General features: G+C 42.8%; 1 protein-coding gene across 1 annotated transcript in view; it reads left to right on the plus strand.

Moving 5' to 3' along the window:
- The first annotated feature begins 205 nt into the window (after positions 1-205).
- Positions 206-22,572, plus strand: part of LOC9657907 (GDSL esterase/lipase At3g62280) — a 30,435-nt gene continuing 8,068 nt past the window's right edge. The window contains exon 1 of the mRNA XM_024680699.1: positions 206-440. Coding sequence (XP_024536467.1) covers positions 206-440 — 235 coding nt within the window. The remainder of the gene's footprint in view (positions 441-22,572) is intronic.

A 22,572-nucleotide genomic window follows, 5' to 3' on the forward strand; every position in this document is an offset into this window, starting at 1 on the left:
AGTCGCTGCAGCAAGGCGTGTTCCGGGTACCCATGTTGGTGGTGGCATACTCGATGTGGAGAGAAAGAGTGGTTCTTGAAGTTCTTGAATCTCTGCACACAAGAAAATTTCAAAAAATGCAAATGGTTACCAGATTCTCGTTCCTTGATCTCTCTCAACGATCCATCCCACTGTGGTCGCCAAATGTTTAATGGTAAAATGTGAGATGGATGAGAATGCTGCTACCGCTAGAACTCGATCTGAGAGCTGGCGCCTAATCTCCGGAGGTCGCCAGCTGAGGAGGGGTGCAAGAAGTGGTGGATCGGCGGGGAGAGAGACTCAAGTCAAAGATAATGCAAATAGAGGGTGCGATTCAGGAGTCTTGAAGTACAATGGAATGGGAAAGGAGATGGGGAACCCTAGCTGCGCTGGGGTCTCTCAAAACCACTCTCTTGTTGGCGGTTCTAACTGCCAGCATATGCCTAGAATAGAAATAAACTAGTAGTCATTTGAACCTGGCTTTCAGTCGTGAGTGGAGCTGCTCCTGGGCGTGCATGTGTTAGGGGAGGTTTCCAAACTCCTTGTCCCGAGTAAGCCAATTCTGTTGTGTGGAATCAAACTTTTAACTTATGTAGGCAAGAGGATGCCCATAGTTGTTTACCACAACTACATTAGCTATTTTGGTAAGTCAAGTGCTCATCTAGATCAGATCCTCAACTCTTTGAGGAAAACCTTATAAACTTGAAGCAAGATGGCTCCAATAGCAATGTTACTTGTATCTGTCTCGACCACAAGAGGCTTCTCAAGATTAAAAATCTTCAACACAAGAGCAAAGGTACAATATTGCTTCAAATGTTGAAATGCCACTTGACACTTCTCGTCCCAACCATGAATAGTAGCATGTTTCAATGTATTCTGAAGATCGGTCAAGGGTGTTATTATCTCTGAATAATCCTTCACAAATTGTTGAAAAACTCTAGCCATACCAATGTACTAAAATCAAATGCTCGAGATATTCAATCTCCTCTAAGAAAAACTCACACTTTAATAACTTTGAGTAGAGTTTGTTGTCCCTTAAAAGTTGTAAAACACTTCGCACATACATCTCATGATCCTCCATTGAAGAGCTAAATACTAGGATATCATCAAAATAATCAATTGCAAACTTTCCCAAGTAAGGTTGTAGAACTTGATTCATCAATCTTTAAAAAGTTGCAAGAGCATTTGTCAAACCAAACAATATCACCAAAAACTTGTATGACTCATCCTTGTTTGAAATGCAATTTTCAAAACATCCTCTAGCTTGATAAAAATCTGATGATACCCTTACCTCAAATCAATCTTTGAAAAATATCAAGCACCTCAAAGACGATTGAGCAAATCATCGATACGAGGGATTGGGAATATATTCTTCACTGCCCTATCACTCAATCCCTTGTAATTCACATAAAAATGCTATATACCATCTTTCTTCTTGACTATCAGCACTGAAGTAGCCCAAGGAGACTTGTTGATTCATAACCAACCACCCTTTTCGAAAGTATTCAGTAAACTACTTATTAATCTCCTCATCTTCAGTAGGACTAATATGAGTTAATTGACGCTAATAAGGAGTAGCTCCAGGAACCAAGTCAATCTCATGCTGAATTCCATGTTCGGGAGGCAAACCATTAAGCAACTTATCAGAAAATACATCATGGAACTCCTGCTGAATGGAATCTACCTGAGCCCTATACCCACGAATGTACTCCAAATCAAACATGATCATATTAAAAAGAAATGGGTACACCATGAAAGAACTAACTATCTCATGCGTGCATGTCACCAACTCCAAAGCGTTAATCAATGGAGTATCACCATTGTCTATCCCGACAATCTCTTTCATAGTGCCACCAACTTTAATATGCAGAATATTATGCTCCCAATCAATCCTTGGCCTCCTTTCATAAAACTATTCCTTCCCAAGAATAATGTTTGTGTGATCAAGATCCATAACCTAGAACGAAGGATGGTCAAGAATCCCCTAAACCGTCAGAGGAACACTCAGAGCCTATTCACCGTAAACACAAGTGTTATATCCATCTACCATAACCACCTTATAGATTACTAAACTCTTTTCCATAGGCAAACCAAGCTTCTTCACCACCTTGGAACTCAAAATGTTGTGAGTAGCACTTGGATCAAAAAGAATACTAACAATAGTACCTTGAATGTCCCCTTTGGCTTTCACAAGCTGATTGCACATAGAACCATTAATCTCTATAGAGTTGATATGCACTTGAGACTTAAATTCTTAAATTCTTAGGGACTAGACGACATTGCCATATGGTGTGGAAGAGCCACCATAGTAGATGTTTGAGCTGTATCCATGATGAATTCCACCACATTCACCTTAACATTCTTTGATCCCTTCACAAGAGGACAATCCTTGCTGTGATGTCCAACCTTGTGACAACAAAATTAATTGCCCTTCACCTTATCCTTCTCTCCCTAGTCCAAATGATGTCTTTTGGCCTCATTATTATCTCCACTCTTCAAGCCACAACAAAACAATAGCCATTTCTTCCTAGAAGATGAAGTATTGGCAGGTTGGTCATCACTTTGACTACCCTGTAAACCATCCTGTTGACAAGAGTTGACCAAGTTGACTAACAATTTGGGTAAAAAGATCTAAGCCTTAGTGATAGCATCAGTCACAATTGCTGGAAAATCTTTCTTGACCTTTTGCTGTATATCTACATATTCAATCCTTTGATAAAACATTGCACTTTTAACAGCTCATTATAGGTGCTCGTGAGATTAAAACAAAGATCATGAAACTTGCGGGCATACACATCCAAAGACAAAGTCTACTACTAGATCTCTAATAAAGCTCTATTTCGTTAAAGTGGGATTTATTCAGTAAAATGGGACTAGGTACAAATTTTCAAGTATTTGAAAATGACGTGAAATTATATGTTTTTTGTCCAGGGGCTAGACATATCTGGGGCATGGTGACTAGCGCGGTGACTTTGTGTCCAGACTGAGTCCATCTGGTTGTATAATAAATCTCATTGTCAAGGTGAACAAGCCGAATCTGAAGCTAAAGAAGAGCGATGGCATGCGCGCACACACTATTTGTTTGTTCATTGAGCGTGTGGTGAGCTTTCCAAGATGAACGTCATTCCTATTAGCCAGACAGATAACTTAATGGTGAGAACATTTAGATATTATTCAATGTTATCTTTTTCTAACGAATCTAATTGTGAAGGTGTAGCAAGAGGCATTGCTAGTCTGGAGAAGTCATTTAACTCATTTGACCCTTAGTGTATTTTCATGAAACTAAATAACATTCATATTATTAAGGAATTTCTCTAGTACCTTTTTTTTACGACATAGAGGCTTGCATTTCTTTCAAAGGTGATTTAGTAAAAAGCCTGAGGGCACATGCCATTCTATTTCTCAGACCGGTATTAAGATATACTAGTGCAAAGGGCCACATGCCATCACGCCTCCTCTGATTCAGATTCAGATTGTTCACCTTGAAATAAAATACATTAGAAACTTAATAAAGGAATATTAATGAATCTCACCTTGAACCCGGGTTATGAATGCTCTTGCTGCATCTCTTGCATGGTCTGGCAAGGTGATGGTGGCACTCTGCTTCCACATCCAACCATGCACAACATTATCCACCGATATGCTCATGCTGGGATCCCTTGGATTCAGCACCCATTTCTTTTCTAGGCAATCCTTCGTATATCCGGAACTTGGCTTGAACCACTCCACAGTTACATTGAAGGAGTTAGTTTCCGCGTCCTCCTCTGCATCAGTGATGCAGCGCCCCACCCATATCATTTGTTTTTTATTACTGGGTCTGACAAGCACGACCATTCCTTTGCAAACCTGTACTGGATTGAATGCTGAATCCGGCTTCTTGTTCCTCGGCCCACAATAGTGATCCTCAACATCGTTATCTGTCACTACATTTCCAGAGGACATTGTTCCGCTACTATCTGGTGCTCTGGGTTCTGGCCAAAAAGACTCTTCCAATTCTTCATATACAACCGGCCCATTTTGGATAGCAGATATAATCTTCTCCCAGTATTCGAGCAAAGGCTTGCACCTCTTAAAATAGGATTCTCCACCAAACACCAACCCCCTCTTCCAGAAGGCAATATGCTGTCTAATCCCGGCCACTATACTTTCCTAGTCTTTGAGTCCATCCGGGTGCATCAGCCGTGGGGAACCCTGAGGAATCATAGGTTCCCCAGTTATGGGATCTCTCTTGAAGAGTTCAATGCCATCCACTGGCAGCCACACTGTGTCCCATTCTCTCATCTTGTACCTCATCACTGGAGCACCGTCACGCATGCTGAAATGAAACTGAAGAGGCTTGGAGTGGCCAATCAGCGTTTTGGATCCGTCCCTGATGTAGCCTCTTACAAACCCCTTAAAGTCTGGAACCTCTGTCACAAGTGCAGCTTCAACAGTGCCTTTGATGCAATTTTGGAATTCATCGTAGAGTTGTGGGAGGGTGAGGACATTGGATCGCCAGAGGGACTCTGCTAGGTGACTGAACATGGCATCGACGTCTTCATGAGTGTGCCCAACCATGAGAAAGCCAAGTGTAACCGTTTCAAATATGCCTTTGGCAACAAGCATCGCCAAGTACGCGAAGACGTACATGTTTTTGTTCTCACTGCCAGCATTGTCTATTTGGAGCAAAAGATGGGGTGGAAGGCCACATCGGCCGCAAGAACTTCCTTGAGATTCTGCTTCGTTTGGATGAGGCTGTGCATTCACCGGGCGACCAGCCTCGTCGGAATGGCATGAGGCCTCACGTCTACAATCTGACGGCCAACATATTCACTGGGATGGCATGGGGCCCCATGCGATACTGCAAGCCTTTGCTCCTCCTCCAGCTGAACCCTGTATGGGGTTCGGTCGACAAGGGCCTTATGCAAGGGTTGGCCGTTCAGCTCAGTCTGCGCACTTTGCAGAGACCTCAAGTGTTTTGCTAGGGACGCAATCATCATGTTTGCACCCCCGCCACCCCATAGAGGTACAAAGAAGTTCCCATAGTTCTGGGCACCATGCCCATGAGCGATTATGCCAAACAGAGACACAGGTAGCTGCATGGATGAAAAGATTGCCTTGGGGGCAGGATTGAGTCAAGGTAAGCACGTCTTTTTCTGGTCCATTTTGTCGTGGATGATGCAGAGGTAAGAGTCAGGTCTCTCCATGGAGAGAATCCTGTTATGATAATATGCAGTCCTGCAGCTTCTCTGCTTGATGTTGTGGTCGAGCCGCCTTCTAACCAACGTCTCTCGCTCTTGAGCGCTGCAAGAATTCTTCGACAAAGCCATTTTGATAGCAGTGCACTCGTCACACTTTGAAAAGCTGGAGTACTTTCCTATACTCACATCCCTGAACCTGTTGCTCCACAATCTACTAAATCTAGATTGGCTCAGCTTCCTGTAGCCATTACTCTGGAGTTCCCGATTCACATCTTCCAATATGGCCCCCTTGGTATACATGGAAGGGAGAACTCGTTGGGTGTCTTGTGTTCCATCTTCCAAGAGGCGGGTTTTATGTGGTTGCTGCTCGCTACATGTCTCGACAAACCTCTTGAAGATTGCCTCTCCATATACAACATGACCCCTAGTTTTGTGCGTACCGTCGTTCCCATGGACTGCCTGTTGAACCCTTTGTTCCTCGAACTCAGTTTTGATTCTGTAGAATGTGCTTCGAGGGACTCCATAAATGATTCTCCATGCCTTCATGCAGACCAAACCCCTCTAGAAGACCATGCCCCCCACCTGATGTTCTGAAGCATCAACAGATGACCGTAATGCCTCATACACAAAATTGCGAGCTGCCTTCCAGGATAATATCTTGTATCTTGCTCTCTCCTCTTCAATAGCATCCCAATCAGCATGTTGACAGCACCTCCTCTTGCAACAAGCAACTGTCGAGACCATTCGAACCTCCATCGCCATTTTCTGCCTTTTCGGTTCGTTGCTCAGATCCCTTTGGCTGCGCTGTAGGAAGGTGTACTTTCTTTTCCCATGAAGAGATGTTCTGTCATCAGTTGTAGTGGTGTTTGATTGTGAATCCTTCACATTCTCAAACACTAAATGCCTCAATTTCCACTGCACAATGCTTCCAATAGTCAGACTGTTTTCTTCTGTGTCAACAACCTCTAAAATCGCAACTCCAATATCATCCCAGCCCAATTCTTGATTAGCAACCGCATCTCTTGGATCGACAACTGTGGCTAAGCCCTCAGCTACCACCTCCCCCTCGGGGTTGTTTAGAAACACCTTTGCCTAAATCCATGTAGCACGGTTCTTAAGATCCACGGAGGGAACATGCGTCGCACTTGCACTGTCCCCAACATCTGCTTTCTTCTGCAGATTTTTCAAGGCAACAACAACATTTACCCCGACGACCATCTCTCCTCGTTCAATAGCGACCACATTCCTATCGAAGACAGTCTCTACTGATACAGCAGCATTGCCTTCCCCAAGCCTTTGACAGTGTATAACAAAGTTCCGATCCATAGACACAAGGGTCCCTTTTGCAACTCTCTTCCCACCATTCAAAATGTAAACCTTTTCCCCAACCCTGAAGGCCATTCTGAAAGTGCAGAAAAGAAGTTAAGACCATACAAAAAATGATTGAAGAATGGCCTAAATCATAACATACCAAATAGCATGAGGCCACATGCCATTATTCAAACATGCTATTGACACCCACGTGAAATTTCGCATTCACAAAATTGGCATGAGGCCTCATGCCATCTTGATATACACACAGCTGCAGGCAAGTAAAAACATACATGACAATACGCTAGCCATGAAATTGCAAGGGCCCAAGATGGTATGTGGCCTCATGCCATTTCTAAATGTGGTCCTAAACCATTCCATGGTGAACATACCAGGAAGCACAAGTGTCGAATATCAAGAGGAAGCGGTAGCCACACCAAAGACAGTGCCGCTCGCAACACCGCAACTACTCGTAGCGCCGCTCGCAACACCGCAACTGCTCGTAGCGCCGCTCACACAAACTGCCACTCGCATAAACTGCCGCTCGCAATGGCGCTCGCAATGCCGCAACCGCTTGTAGACGCATAAACCACAGCTCACAACGCCGCTTACACAAGCAGCGCTCACTGCGCTCAGCGGAACCAAGAACACGGCGCACAAAAATGATAGACCTAGGAATGAGTTCGAGAATTCAAAAATAACACACGCTTGAACGTCACATCAAATCCTCTGACAAACCAGATCTTATGATTCCTCTGACAAATTTCAAACTGAGTAGCTTCTAGACTTTGCTGTCGGAGGTTGAACTTTGTCACATCATGTCCTTGCCTCGATCCAGCTGTGCCATGTCAGTGATTCGAACTTTGCCATGCCCTGTCAGCGATCCACGCCAAGATTATTCGCCGTGTAAAGGAATAATTATGCTGTGTGTGTACGTCCATTTATGGCAATATAAGGCCACACGCCATTCAAAGAATAATGCTAGTCGAGCATTTTTTGGTGCATTTTTGGGTTCAAAATTGCATGAGCCCACACGCTATAAAGTTTACTTGTACCAAAAATAGAAACAGCTTTATTTACTTGGGAATTTAAGTGGTTGAGGCATTTTTAAACTTACAAACACATGCCCTACTTACATTCATTTGGTTGCTTAAAATTCAAAAATATTATAAACCTTTCTTTTTGCATTTTCAATGTTTTCAATTATGGTTTTTGATTTTCGCAGGACCAGCCTAGTAATCTATTTGCATCCCGTCATGTTTATAGCTAGCTTTTGTTTGTCCCCTTTGCTAGCCTAAGATACATCTGCTCGGCATCTGCCTCTTACAGCATTTGCCCAGAAAGGGCATCTTTCTTCACGCAGCATTTGCCACATGTTTAGGGTTAGGGTTTAGGGTTTAGCAATTCAGTAGCTTGATAAACATGCAAATACAGAACTTGATGCAAAATCCTTTGATATGTCACAATGCCCCTAGGACCATAAACACATTTCAATAGAGAGGGTCCTTTCATTTCATAACTCCTTACGTAGATCTTGGTGAAACCAGAGTTAGTGAAGTTGGTTTCTTGTGATCCCGCATCTGATTGTGATGTCCCTTTGCAGTGTCGATGGAAAGGTCAATGCATACCAAACTGTAGAATCTTGGAGCAAAATAACAGTCGGATCTATGGCAAATGCCCCTGAAACATTGTAAAGCTCGTGTGGTCTCATGTGGTGTTCGATCGAGATGCTTCTTTGCAGGGTCATCAAGAAGGACATTGTATACCATTCTGTAAAATCTAGTTGCGATCTAACGGTTGGATCTCCAGGAAACTCAAAACAATCTCGCACGTGTCAGAATATTCTAGGAATATACTCCTATGTGCTCCTGAAAATGGCATGCGGCCCCACGCCATTCAAGAGATAACGCCAGATGACGCCGAGCATTTTTTGGTGCAGTTTTTGGGATCAAAATTGCATGAGCCCACACGCTTGAACGTCACATCAAATCCTCTGACAATTTATTTAGCTGAACATCTGGCATTTTTGGAAATACAAGATGCTTTGGAATATCCAATCATGCATGGTATAAATATAGCGAGGGTATTAAATGATATCCCAATCATGATCTTTCTTTTGGATTTCGCGTGCATGCAGTCCGAGGAATGATGACGTTGCGGATTTCTTTTGGATTTCACGCATGCGCGCGCCGATCCAGAAATTAATGGTGGCGCCCAAGTCCGAGGAATGATGACATGGCGGGATTACCAACCGTCGTGACATTTCGCGCGTGTGAGGTTAGGTTTTGCATTTTGCTTCGTACTCGCGCTCGCACACTCGCGCTCGCATCGCGCTCCCACTTCTCTACAAGTTTCTCGTGTGCATCGGCGTCCACTCGCGCTTGCATCACACTCACGCTCGCATCGCGCTCGTGTGCATCGGCGTCCACTTCAAGACACACCCAGTTTGTAACTTCGCCGCCAACTCCGCCGCCCACTCCGCCACCCACACGCAGCCCACTTGGCATCCCGGGAGATTTCAGCGCCACTCTCCAACTGTAAGTGGCAGAGTAGCCTTGCTGCTACGATCCGCTGCACACACAGTGCACATTCGCCAGCGAGTCCGGTTGTCACGCCTCCATTCGGCTTCAAATGGTAAGTCTTTTAGGCCAAGTAGAAAATGGTATGAGGCCACATGCCATTCAGTAGCAACATTGGCATGCACCGATTGGGCTCTCGAGTGCAGTCCGGTTACAGATGGCGTGTAGCCTCACGCCATCTTAGGATGCAGCCTCAAGACATCTGATGCAGTGGTGAATGGCGTGTGGCCTCACGTTATTTCCAGCTACTAGCTTTTCATCTGTCAGCTCTAATTGTTGTGCATTTCTGAACAGGCGAGGAATTGCGTTCTTCTTCCAGCCACTGTCAATGTGGATGCAGAGAAGGGGGAGGAGCTCACTAGTTGGACTTTCGGGATGGAAGGCGAGGATCTGAGGCTGTACAACACAGATGGTGGGAGAAAAGAATGCATGGGGATCCTCATCTAAGTGACAGACACTCCATGTAGTTCCATGCAAGAATATGGACTGGCACTTGTGGTAGAGACAGCGTCTGCCTTCAAGATCCACCTTGCACATCCTAGCGGCTTCCCGGAGGGGGGCAGCGGCTATGAGGAATTCCTAGAGGGAGCTAGGGAGAGGTTGTCCAGGAGGCCCACAATTTCAAAGACGCTGCGGGTCTATGAAGATCATATGGAATCCACGGACCTCACCTACGGCGATGTTCAAAAACTATATTCCAACATTGAGCCGTTGAGAGTGCCTCCAGTTCGCGAAGCGAAGGGGAAGGGGGTCGATCTGGAAACTACCCCGAAGCAAAAAAGGGTGGTCAAGCTCAAGCCGACGTCCGACTCTCCTCCAAAAAAGAAGCTACTCGGTGATGCCATTGCCTCGGGTTCGAACACTACACCCACCAAAAAGAAGAGCCGCAAAGAGCAGAAAGAGCAAAAAGAGGCAGCAAAAATCGTCGCAGATAATAGTACTTGTTACTATTCCAACAAAGTATATACAATCGACGTGAGCCGTATCGACATCCAAAGCAAATACAACCACAGGCTAGTATCTGATGAGTGGGTGGAGAAACTGAAGCAGAAGATGCTGGCAAGTCCAGTAACACCCGACATCGCAGACGTGATCCCCTACTACCGAACAATGAAGGGCGAGACGAGGTTTCCAGACTTGATCAATAGGAAGGTGTTGGACGATCAGAACATCCGGTTCTATGCCGTCTCCGGGCAGCATTCTAGCTTGGCGATGCAAGAGATAGTTGTGGATATTATGGTGGGCGAGGAGGTGAAGAAAGTCTTCAAGACAAGAGTTGTCCGCCTGATAAAAGGCAACTCGCCCCTCCGATCTATCATATACATCTCCCACGCGCAGAATGTCAAGCAAGAAACGTGCTACAAATCGGGTCTGCACGAGACATTGGCACGAACACGGAAGCTCTGGGTTCAACTGAAGAAGCCACAAAAACCAGGACAAGGACGTGCACTAGCAACTAGCGCCTGGCAGGTAAGCCTCGTTGCATGTGGCATAGCATGTGGCCTCATGCCATTTCCATTGCAGGAATTCTCGAGTCTTCTCTCGAAAACACTGGGGGTCAATGACACACTCAGCATCCATAACATTCTACTCGCGACAAAAGTTGTTTTTGACAAATGGGTAGATGTGCTGAGGAGGTACCATGACGGGGAGTTGCCAAACTCAATGGGTGTGGAGGACGGCCGGAAGCCCAATGATTTGAAGCTCAATGCCTTGCGTTTCTCGCGGTCTCTAGACGACGACGACCTTCTGACAGTGGCTAATGCTCTTCTACGTGGTGAGGTAGTCTTCAACAAGACCAAAATGACTCCCGGCCATATTGTGACATACGAGGACTTGTGCACGACTCTGAGAGCTCGTGCGCTATTGAAGGATTGGATCTTCGAGCAAGTGGCCGTGGAGAGGGTGAGCATCGACACCACGCAAAAGATGATGGAAGCGCTAGAGTTGTCAAATGAAGACATCGATGAGTACGTGAAGGGGGCCCCCAAGTTCATCGATCTGCTGCGGGATGCCACGAAAAGTAAAGCTGAGAAGTTGGATCAGTATCCAAATTTCATTAAGATTGATGTCGACCGCCGGCTTCAGAAATAGCTCAACCCCGCAGCAGAGGCCTATCGAGAACCTTACCGGGTATACTTGAATTCGGATGAGGATCAAAGGTGGAGGAGCATCGTTTCCCGCAGAGATGAGCAGGTCAAGAACATCTTTTGTGTGATGGACTTCACAAACGAGGAGATCACTCATGCAGACGAAGTCAGCTCCATCATTGACTTAATGGTGGGACTTGCGGAGGTGGAATCTTCAGTCCACTATATGATCTACGACTCCGAATCCTATCACAAATTCTGGAAGGCCTTGAACAAGGTGAAGGCTCGGTTGAAAGGCAAGGAGATGCGGGAGATCCATGGGATAATGGCTAAGAAGAAGATACCGACGAATGTCCGCATTTTCACACTCGCCCTTGTTATTGGTCCTGCAGCAGAGTGGGACTGGAGTGACTTCCCAGCTTCGTTTGACAAGGCCAATCGAATTGATCTGAGGGAGGTCAATTTACCCGTGCCTGAGGAACTGAAGACGGCTATGGAGCTTTCGAATCCAAAGAAAGCTCCAGGTGTAGCATGGGAAATGCTCAGCTGGGTCTTCAACGCAATAGCGGGTGGGTCACCTGCTTCCGACTCCAAGGGCAAATGCGTTGTCGAGTACAACTGCGGCGGACTATTCTTTCGAGCCGCACTACTCAAGGGTGTCCCGTGTGTTGCGGTGACAAACTCCATTGAAGAGGTGACTTCAATGGAGCATATAATTACAGTTGCCAAAGAAAAATAGTATCTTCTCTGCGAACCTGGTGAGTACACACTTTAAGTTTAAATGTTATCTCACAAGCTCTGTATGCAGGAGCGTGGCCACCCCCAGATGCTGAAACGGCGTTAACAGCTACTGTTGAAGATACCCATGTTGGGCCGAGCTCACAACCTACACAAGGTAAGGTCACGTGAGGCCTCACGCCATTTTGATTATAGATCGTTGTGAATATTCAGACACGAGGACTGAAAAGCGCACTGGTGGCGCATCGAAGAAGGACAAACAGACAAGCAATAGGAAAAAAGGAGGTACAAATTATATTTGCAATGGCGTGTGGTCTCATGCCATTCCTTGCAGGAGACACTTCTTCAAAGGCAAAATAGGCAAGCACCAGCCAATCTCAAACTGACAGTGGTCATAAAAAGCGAAAGCACGTTGGACAGTCGTCGAGATCAGAGGCGTTTGATTCGAAAAGGAAGAAGGGCAACGAAAAGATGATAGGTAATGCCTCGCGGTTATGGCGTGTGTGCTCATGCCATTCATTGCAGATCAAGGGCTGAGTGAAAGCAGGCAGTCACCACCTCCTGACTCAGATTCCTATGGCGGACTCCCCTTCCCCAATCTCAATGGAGAGGTACATTGGATGAGGGAAGCTTTTCAAGTCAGGGCCACGTTTTTCTCATCTCGTCGTCTTCGAAGGGTGCAAGAACGTGCAGAAACCATGTTAAGACAGTCGGGTGAGGATACGGTCCTAGGTCACGCACTAAAACAGGCTATGGATGTCTTGTATTTTGAGATGGAGACTCGGCCAGATGATTTTCCCAAGATGGTCCTGGAAGAACAAGCCATCCAGCCTGAGCAGCCTATGGAAGAAATGCAGGAGGGGGATGAGGAGCCAGAGAAAGATAATGAGCAGGAAGAGCAGAAGGACGAAGAGGAGGACAAAGAAGAGGAGGACGAAGAGGACTTGGATGGTCCTCACAATGGTGACGATCACAATAACGACGACGACGATGATGACGACGATGGCCAGCCTGAGGTGGCCAAAGAGCAGCGGAGGAAGGTCATACAAGACAAACCATCAGATAAATAATAGTACATCCATTCCTAACCTTTTACCATTTCTAACATTGTCCATGTAGGTCGCAGAGCAAATGGTAAGTAGAGATTATTCAGTTGAATTTACAAACTCTAGCCTTTAGTGTCGAGGAAGGATAGTGCCAAGCAAGGGTCGAAACGTATGTCCAATCCTTTAGAATCAGCAGTGCGCCCAAGTGATATCGGTCCTAGTTCCTCAATAGCAGTTGATGGTAAATACAGTATAGTCGATTCAATGTGCTAATGAGTTTGTTTTTAGTAGCACGGGAGGATACCATCTCAATCGAAGGGAGATATTTGGACATGCATATGGATCCGCCAGTGGACTCTACTTGCCTGCAAGAGTCATCAGAGCTGGTGGAGGCTATTATCCATATCAACGCCAAGCAAGCTGACCACGCTCCACTTGATGCTGCCCATACCACTGAGTCAATCTTGTCCACGTATCCAACTGACGGTGACCAGGCGCCATTGGACCCGCATGAGGCCACCCCAGCCACCGAGCCGGTCGTATCCTCATTTCCAACGGACTCAACGTGTGCCCAATCGTCTGACTATGCGCCGTTGGAACCTCCCTACACCGCCCCTGCTGCCTGTTCGGTCATGTCCACTTTACCAACGGAGGCACCAGCTGAAATGGCGTGTGATCACACACCATCGGAACCACCCCATGCCACTATTGAGCCAGTTGTACCAGAGTCTACAGCTGAAATGGCATGTGCCCACACGCCATCGGATGCGATTGACCCCACATTGCAGAGGAGAGTATTTCCGCCCTTCATGTTTCCTCGACCAAAACCCTCTCAACGACCATCGGGAGCACCATTCGCTAATATTGTAGATGGTAAAATTGACTTGTACCATTTTTTATGCTGACGCATTTCATTTCAGAGTCACGGCGAAGGTACTGTATCATTTTTTATCTAAACGATGTCCTTTTCTCCCATGAGCGTGGCTCGTCCTCGAATGTCATTGCACCCTCCAAAGCCTGCGGTCGCAAGTTGGTCAAAAGAGACAGATTCACATTAATCACACGGGAGAAACTGCGGGATCTAATAATGACCATGCGACACTTAAAACAGAGGGCCGGGTTCAATTTGCAATTGGGAGTTTGGACATCCATGATGCGCCACAATGCATTAACGTTGCTACAGATGATGCACGATCAAACGCAAGTAATATTACCATTTGACTTTCTCCTAACGCAGATGGATTGCTTGACTATGGTCCATGTGAGGGGTAGCAAGCCCATCTTCGTCAAGCCAGAGGCTGTAGTGATGAACCGGACTGCTAGCTCAAGTGAAATCCTCATCATCGATGACTTGCCGATTAAAACTGCAGCGAACACGCACACATATGCAGTGCACCCCATCTCTTGCAGTATGGAAACTAGGGAGAAGAAACCGTATGTTCTGGGGGACCTTGCAAAACGGCTTGGAGCGATGGTGATAGAGAACCGGCCAGTCCAGGAGGTGGCTGCAGAAATCAACCAAATGGCAGATGGAACGGTATATCAGAAGCCATTTGATCGGACAGACACCAGTCATCATTTATGGCATGTATATTGTCTAGCCAAGCACTATCCGCATCTCCATAATCTGCTCAACCGGATGGGTTCTTCGACCACTAAACATGAGCGTGGACGTAGTAGAGAAGAGATGGCATTACTATTGGGTTTAAATCCTGATAGTGTGGAGAGTGATGAAATTCCAAGATTATTGTATAGGCGTTGGAGGCAAAAAATAATAGTCTGAGATGGCATGTATTTATTTAAAAATGTAACTTATTATGGCATGGGGTTCCATGCCATTGTATTAATATTAAAAGACAATTCTTTGAGAGGATTTGCATTATACTAGAAGTGTTATAGCATGTTATTGGAAGTCTACGAAGTTGTTTTATTAATAAGGGGAAAGTAAAGATTGAATGGGGACTTGGGCTCCACCTAGACTTGGAGTAACTGAGCCAATATTAAAAGGATGGAAAGAAATTGGACGACGATGACAAGGAGAAGAGAGAGGTGAAGCAGTGGCAGGGGGAGGAGAACTGATTGAGTAGACATTTCCTTGTTTAAAATAAAATGGCATGTGCCTCAATGCAGTTGAATTTTGTTATATTTATATACTATATAAAGGTTTGGAAACCTTATTTTACAAGTGGGATAATGACAATTCCCACTTTAACGAAATAGAGCTTAATAGTTAGTTCACGAGATCAACTTCTTCAAAATTTTTGACAAACAGAGAATAAAAAACCTTTATCAAATTAGTTTAAGAAGTTGGCTTCAGATTAATTCTTCCACCACGAAGAAGCATTTCCTGAAAGCTTCATCACAAAAAAATCAATCTTCACTTTATCCTCACAAGGATTGTGAGACCAACAACTCTCCTATAATTCTAGCCAAGAATCAACATTTTAACTATCACAAACATCTAGTGATGGCTTTCATTCCAATACCATAATCCTTAGCATATTTGACATACTGATGGTAATCATGGATATGAGATTGATTTAACCCTTGAGGGTCCATACGAAGCAAAAAATCCTTAATGAAATTGATGGGTTCTTGATGATTTCATTGTGTGGCAAGAATGCCAGATTTATAAGGTTTAGAGTGACATAAAGAAGGTTAAAGAATCTCTTCTTCATCAACATGGCCATTATCATTAATGTTATACTCCTCATTAGGATCAATATTTTGCTCACTTGCCATCCCTAAAATAAATGCCTCTTCACCAACATATATGTTCTCAGTACCCCTAGATGCCTAGCATTTGGCACATTCAGCCAAAATCTGTTTGATGAGTTTGTTAACAAGAACCACCACACATCCCTTCTTCACTAGGATTCCATTTTGTATCTTGAATGACACAAACTTGTCACCCTTTAAATCTGTAAAGGTGTCCCTTAACAAAACCTTCACGTGAATATCAATGAAGGAATTGAAGTTAACAAACTCCTTGAGCTCATCTAAGAAAACTCATCTAAAAAATTGGTAGATAGCTTAAACAGGATAGAATTTACCATTTTGGATAATACATTAGCCATCTTATTGTCACCTCCATGCTTGTACTAGATTTTAATAGATATTTCCTATAGAAATTCTTGCCAATGAGCAAAATAGCTTTAAATATCCTTTTGTTGATTAAAATACTAGTGAGACTAATGGTCTGAATCCATATGGAAGTCCAATCCATACAGATAATGTTGCCATTCCTTCACAGTAGCAATCACAGCATACAACTCTTTATCTTGAGTAGGCTAATTCCACTATATGGCATTAAACTTATGACTCATGTATGCAAGAGGATGCCCAACTTGAAATAATATGACTCCAATAGCAATATCACTTGCATCTGTCTCAACCACAAGAGGCCAGATGTGAAAGATCCACCATAATAAATGCTTGAGCTGTATCCATGATGAATCCCACCACATTCACCTTAAGAATTTACATACACTTTGGAATTACCAGCTAATTCGAAGATTCATCCAACATTCTATGTGAGCAAGCTTAAAGCATGTTTACACTTCGGTGATATCATGGATCAATCCATCATCCAAGTCCCAGAGATTGATGTTGAGAAGGTTGGGCCGACCAATATTATTGCTCAAAGATTGGTGAAAACACATTGGGAAACAACTAAAGAGTTGTTAGTTCAATGGAATGGTTATTCCATGGACGAAGCTACATGGGAAACTAAAGATGATGTGAAGAGAATATTTCCGAATTTTGGTTATAACTTGGATGACATTCCTGAGGAAGGGGAGAATGGAGTTCTATAGCTGTATTGTTATATGATTTGAACCATTTATTCTATTTTCATTCTCTTGTTTCCATGATCATATTGTCATGTGAAAAAGCCATATTACTTTCTTTCTTTCGTGGCTGTTTATCGTGATGTTGGTATTGTCATTTGCACATCTTTTCTCCATGGCCATATTGCCTTGGACTCCTTTCATATGAGGCTCATTTAGCTTCTCAAGGTTGTTGTATGTGGCTAGGTCATGAAGGACAATGACACAAACCATAGGAATATTCTAAGAATATTCTATAGCCTGTGGGATTTAAGACCATAATGCCTTAAGGGTTGGGAGGTTTGGCTAGGGTTCGGTCTCTTGTTCGTTTCATTTGACAAAGTTTTCCTTTAAGTTGTTAGATGCACAACGGTCTCTGAAAAGAGGTGGTAGTGCTAAGTTGTCTCCATGGTATTGTGGGCCTTGGACAATTTTTATAGTGTAGGGGATCTTGCATATGCTTTAAGCTTGATTATATAGAACATTGGATGAATCTTCAAACTAACTAGTAATTCCAAAGTGTATGCAAGATCCCCCACACACTATAAAATTGTCCAAAACCCACAATACTATGGAGACAATTTAGCATTGCCACCTCTTTTCAGAGACTGTTGTGCATCTGACAACTTAAGAAAAACCTTGTCACCAACTTTGTACTCTTAATGACGATGATGTTTATTAGCCAATCTTAAGTCTCGATCTTGAGCTTGTTTTATATTCAACTTTGCCAACTTAAACTTGTCTTGCATATCCTTTAAAGAAATCACAAGCATGAGATACCTGAACCAAAGCCAAACTCAAACTCACGGGAGACGTAGGCTCATAGCCATACATCACCATAAAAACAAACATGCCAATAGCCGATTCATAAGCATTATTCCGAGCAAACTAAAGCAAAAGTAAATACTTCTCCCATACTCCTTATCAAGTCAAATTTCCCACAAAAGACCTTAGCATATCTTCTAATAGCTGATTCATGTGCTCTATCTACCTATCTGATTGAGGATTTTCACCACTACTCATGCTCAACTTAGTCTCTAGCTTCTCAAAGCCTATTTGCCAAAACTTGGATGTGAATTTGGGATTCTGATCACTTACAAAAACCATAGAGATTGAATAACTAGTCTACAAACAATTGAGTAAGTTCAGAAGCTTTTATCATTGTCTTCATAGGGAAGAAGTGAGTCAAACGATCCACAACAACCCAAATAGCATCATTTCCTCAAAATGTCTTGGGCAAACTAGTGATAAAGTCTATTGAGATGTTATCCCACTTATTTTTAGGTACACGTAAAGGATGATAGAGGCTAGCAAGCTTCTAATGATCAACTTTGACCACCTAATAGATTAAATAACCATGTACATACTTTTTAACATTTGACTTCATCCCAAGCCAAAAGAAATGCCTCTTCACTAACATATATATTCTTAGTACTTCTAGATGCCCAGCACTTGGCACATTATGACACTCAACCATAATCCGTTTGATGAGTTTGTCAACATGAGTGTCGCAAATGTGACTTTGGGTATCAAAAGTTACCTATCGGCCAATCCTTACGAACACTCCTTCCTTACTACCACAATGGCAAGAGGTCGGTATTGCTGGTTCCCATCATTAGCCCCTCTTATCCAAGTGTTAGTAAACTGGGCTTAGCATCTATACATAGCCAGATGGACATAAGGTAGGAACTCCTGTGTTTCTAGCTGAGCATACTTGGCTTGGCTCTTAGTTCTCTTTTACTCTATCTTGCACTGGCTTGATAAGAACCTTCATGTATTGAGATTGGTCCCTCAATATCGTTAGATGATAGCTTACCATGTCTGCCAAACACCCTCGCTATCATGCCCTTTGTGTTAGTCTGATTTAGTCCCAAATACTATTTATGGAAAGTGTCTAGATTTGCTCATTTGGCATATCTACGGAATGTAGAGATTGGCTTGAACACAATGGTGTTTGTCCTATGTCCATTATTTTAGTCCCAAATACTATTTATGGAAAGTGTCTAAATTTGCTCATTTGGCATATCTACGGAATATAGAGATTAACTTGAACACAATGGTGTTTGTCCCGTGTCCAAATGTGCATTCTAGCGCCAAAGTCCAACCCGAGACCACTCCGATACCAAATATAAGCTCTTGAGTTTGGACTTCCTGGGAGGTCACCCAGCCCAGTACTATTCAAACCCAAGGACGCTTAACCTCAAATATCCCAAGACCCTTAACCGATTGGAAAAAGGGGTGCACTCTTGTTCATGGGCCCTTTCCCTCTATATTTGAACCCCATGGATCGTCTCTCGAGTCGTTTTCTTTAGTTGCTTACACTCGGGTTCCACACCATTGTCCTATGGACATGTGGCATGTGACACATGGCATATGACATGTGGCACATAGAGGGTTTAGGTTTGGTTTCGTGGTGTTATCCTATGGTAAATCATCATAGAATAAAGGGTAAAAACCACATGCGCTACATTTGGTATCAGAGGATGAGTCTCAGCGAGTACTATTTAATGAGATTGGGCAATTAGTCTCGTTGCATACGTAGAGATGAAAACAATGATCTGAGTGGGTACACGTTTGGGTGCAAAGGCTTCGCAATGGTTCCTTGGATATGAAATTTGGTTACCTTTCATACTAGATTATAGCTTAGGCTCATAAGATGGATATGAGATGTTTCATTTGCATGAGTTTACACTTGGGCTCATGAGCAAGGCATATTAGCAACTTGAGGTTACACTTTGAGTTGGCAAGATTAATGTTAGCCTATCAGTGGTTCTATGAGTTGTTCCATGTACCGTGGGTGAAAGTAAACCTTCCCTGGGTTTACTATGAGTGGCAAATAGGCTGGTCCATAGCTATTTAGCATAGCACTAGTTGATCCTTCTTAGGCATGATTACGAGTGGATCAATCAAGACTATAAGGATTAATTTATTAGTTCAAATAATCATTGCCATGCTCTTTTATAAACTTTTCTTGGATTGGACTGAAGGTAGTGCGAAAACAAGCTTAAGGTTTAGTCAAAAGATGAGACCAAAAAGAGAGTCATCAAGGACGAAGGATCAAACACGTAAATCATTTTTTCTTCTTGGAGAGATGATTTGCAACGAGGTATGACTCATTGCTCATGTTCACATCATGCAATCAAGAATCACATCATCTTGATGCATGTTGGAAATGATGGTCTTACAAGTGGTGAGTTATGGGATGGATAGCGGTGAAGTACTAAACCATTTTGTCTAGGCATGCCATTGGAAGACTTGGGTTACAATACTCAATTCTTTTCCAGTAGCTTGATGTTGGATTAGTTTTGAGATTGGTTGGAAAGAGAGTGGCATGAGCTTGTCCGTGTTATGAACAAAAATTAGTGGTGTTGGGTGTTGTAAATTTCTATCGGTGAAGTGTGGCATTTGTATTGCATTTTGTCAAATTGAGTTGGCACTTGATACTTACATAAACCTTTAGAGTAGTGACATGTGCATTGCTTGTGGTGTTACTCAATTGATGATCAAATTATTGTGATTTCTTATATCATATCCATGTGATAATGAATAATGTGTTTACAAAGTTGCTTTGGTAAATGATGATCAACCCCAAAGTGGTTGATAGTGAAGCTAGTCTACTTGCACAAAGTAGCATTGTAGTAGCTTTGACTAGATTCTCGATGGTGGTCCATTATGCTAAACTTAAGTTGGTATTTTGTTTCCTTGAGTTTGCGTATTAAGGTGTTGGAGAAAGGTTGTACCATTCATTTGTTATAGCTCGTCAATTGATCCATTAACACTTGGAGTAAATTATTGGATGGAAAAAATATGTAGTTAGGGCATTGACATCACTAGCACTTATGTTAGTGGAAGTGGCATTGTTATTTCAAGTGATGAAGATTTTTCCTTGAACCTTGATTTTTCATGTCATTTTTCTTGTTAATGTTTTGGTTTCATATTGGATTTTGAAGGTGGTTGAAACAAAATGTTAATACAATATGGATATCTAAAGACATGGTCTTCGTGATCAAGCCTTAAATGTTCATTTTGCATTTTTACGAATGTCAAAGTTAGATGTTGGAAAAATGGGCAAAGATGTTTGATGCTTAAACATTCTATTGAGTCATAAGAATTTATGTTAAGGTGAACCTATATGAAGTTGATGGTAGGAGGAAGTTGGTTGAGTCTTAAAAGTTTGCATTCGTGGACTAAGAGTCATTCTTTCTCTAGGATGGAAAATTTTCCACAAATTTTCTTAGGTTTTTCTAGTGGCTGATTTGTTGATCACTTTGCTCGAAAACCATTCCATTTTTGTAAGCTAGTACAAACTAATAAAAGGGTTGAAGTTGACTTTAGTTAGCTTAGACCTTAGTAGGTAGTTTGTATGTTATGACTCGAAAGGGATGCTGACTTTGGGGCTAAGGCAATTGAGTTGGATAGAGTCTAGAGTTGGTGTAAAAAAGTGGCTATTGCACTTTTCTAAAAAGGTAACTTTTATGCCTTTCTTTTATAGGATTCTACTTGGTGGCAGGTTGCACTTTACATTTCGCTAAAACTCTATGAAAGTAGTGAGCTTTCACTGATCTTAACTTGGTCTTGGTAGCCTTGTGCCTTGGCTGAGGATAGTGATGTCTAGCTTAGTTGTTTGCAGTTGAAATGCTGATACCCATACTATAGCTTTGTCTATGAGGAGGTTGTGTACTGATATGAGTCCATCTCGTGGTCTTCACTTTAGTTTCAGCTAAGTGTTGATCATGCATAGCTAGCCTTGTCAATGCATGCTCAAAGCTATTGGCTAAATGCATTAGTGAGCTTATTTCAGTTAAGTTGGATTCGAGTGGTCATTTAATTCGTGCTTGTCCATGAATCTATATCTCATACATGAGGTATTATATTACTATTGGACAAGTATATGACTTGATGGCATGAGTTTAATGTTTGGGTCTTATGAAGGCAAGTTGAAGGAGTGATTGTCGATTGTTTGACAACTAATAATTGCTTGTAGACTTCGTCGAGGATTGTTTGACACTTGCTTCGCTCGATGATGATTTAGTAGTGATGGGCTTGCTTTATCAGATGATGTTGCAGAGGATCGTGTTGTTAAACTTACATAGGTTTTCTATGTTGGTATATCGATTCTGCCTTTGTTGATATCATTTGGTTGCGTTTAGTTTATAGTGTTGGATTTCATTGAGTCTTGGATGTGGTGAATCACTCCTTAATGAAGTGTTATCTGTAACTGAGTTTTGTTGAAGGATTAGTCTTAGATATTGATTAAAGTATCTTCGACTTTGGTTAGCTTGGTTGCTAGAGCGTTTTGGGTGGTGATTCACTCTTGCTTTTTTATAGCTTTGTTTTGGTGTTGATGGCATTGAAGTGATACCTAAATATAAGATTTGAGTGAAATGAGATGTCTCTCTATAGGATTGATATTGATTTTCATTAGTATTGATGATTTAGCTATGGCTTTATGTTATTGGCATTCATGCATTTGCTAGTTAGCAACTGTGTTGATGTTCAAACAAACTGAGTGGCAAGTTTGAGTTAGTTGTGTTCTAGACGAGATTGTTTAGTAGGGGTTGAGCTTTAGCTTTTCCTTGAAAAGTGATTTAGTCGTAAACTATACTAGCTTTACGAAAAGAAAAGTTAGTGATTGATATTAGAACATTTGAATCTTTGTTGGATTTGAGTCGGGATATATTAATCATTGATGATTCTTCTTGTGCTTATTATGAAGTGAGTTATGTCTTGCTATAGATGGATTCATGGAGGATCGTTTAGTGATCACTTGTGGAGCATAGCTT

This window comes from Selaginella moellendorffii, unplaced genomic scaffold (assembly GCF_000143415.4).
Source record: "Selaginella moellendorffii unplaced genomic scaffold, v1.0 SELMOscaffold_1, whole genome shotgun sequence".
Lineage (NCBI taxonomy): Eukaryota > Viridiplantae > Streptophyta > Lycopodiopsida > Selaginellales > Selaginellaceae > Selaginella > Selaginella moellendorffii.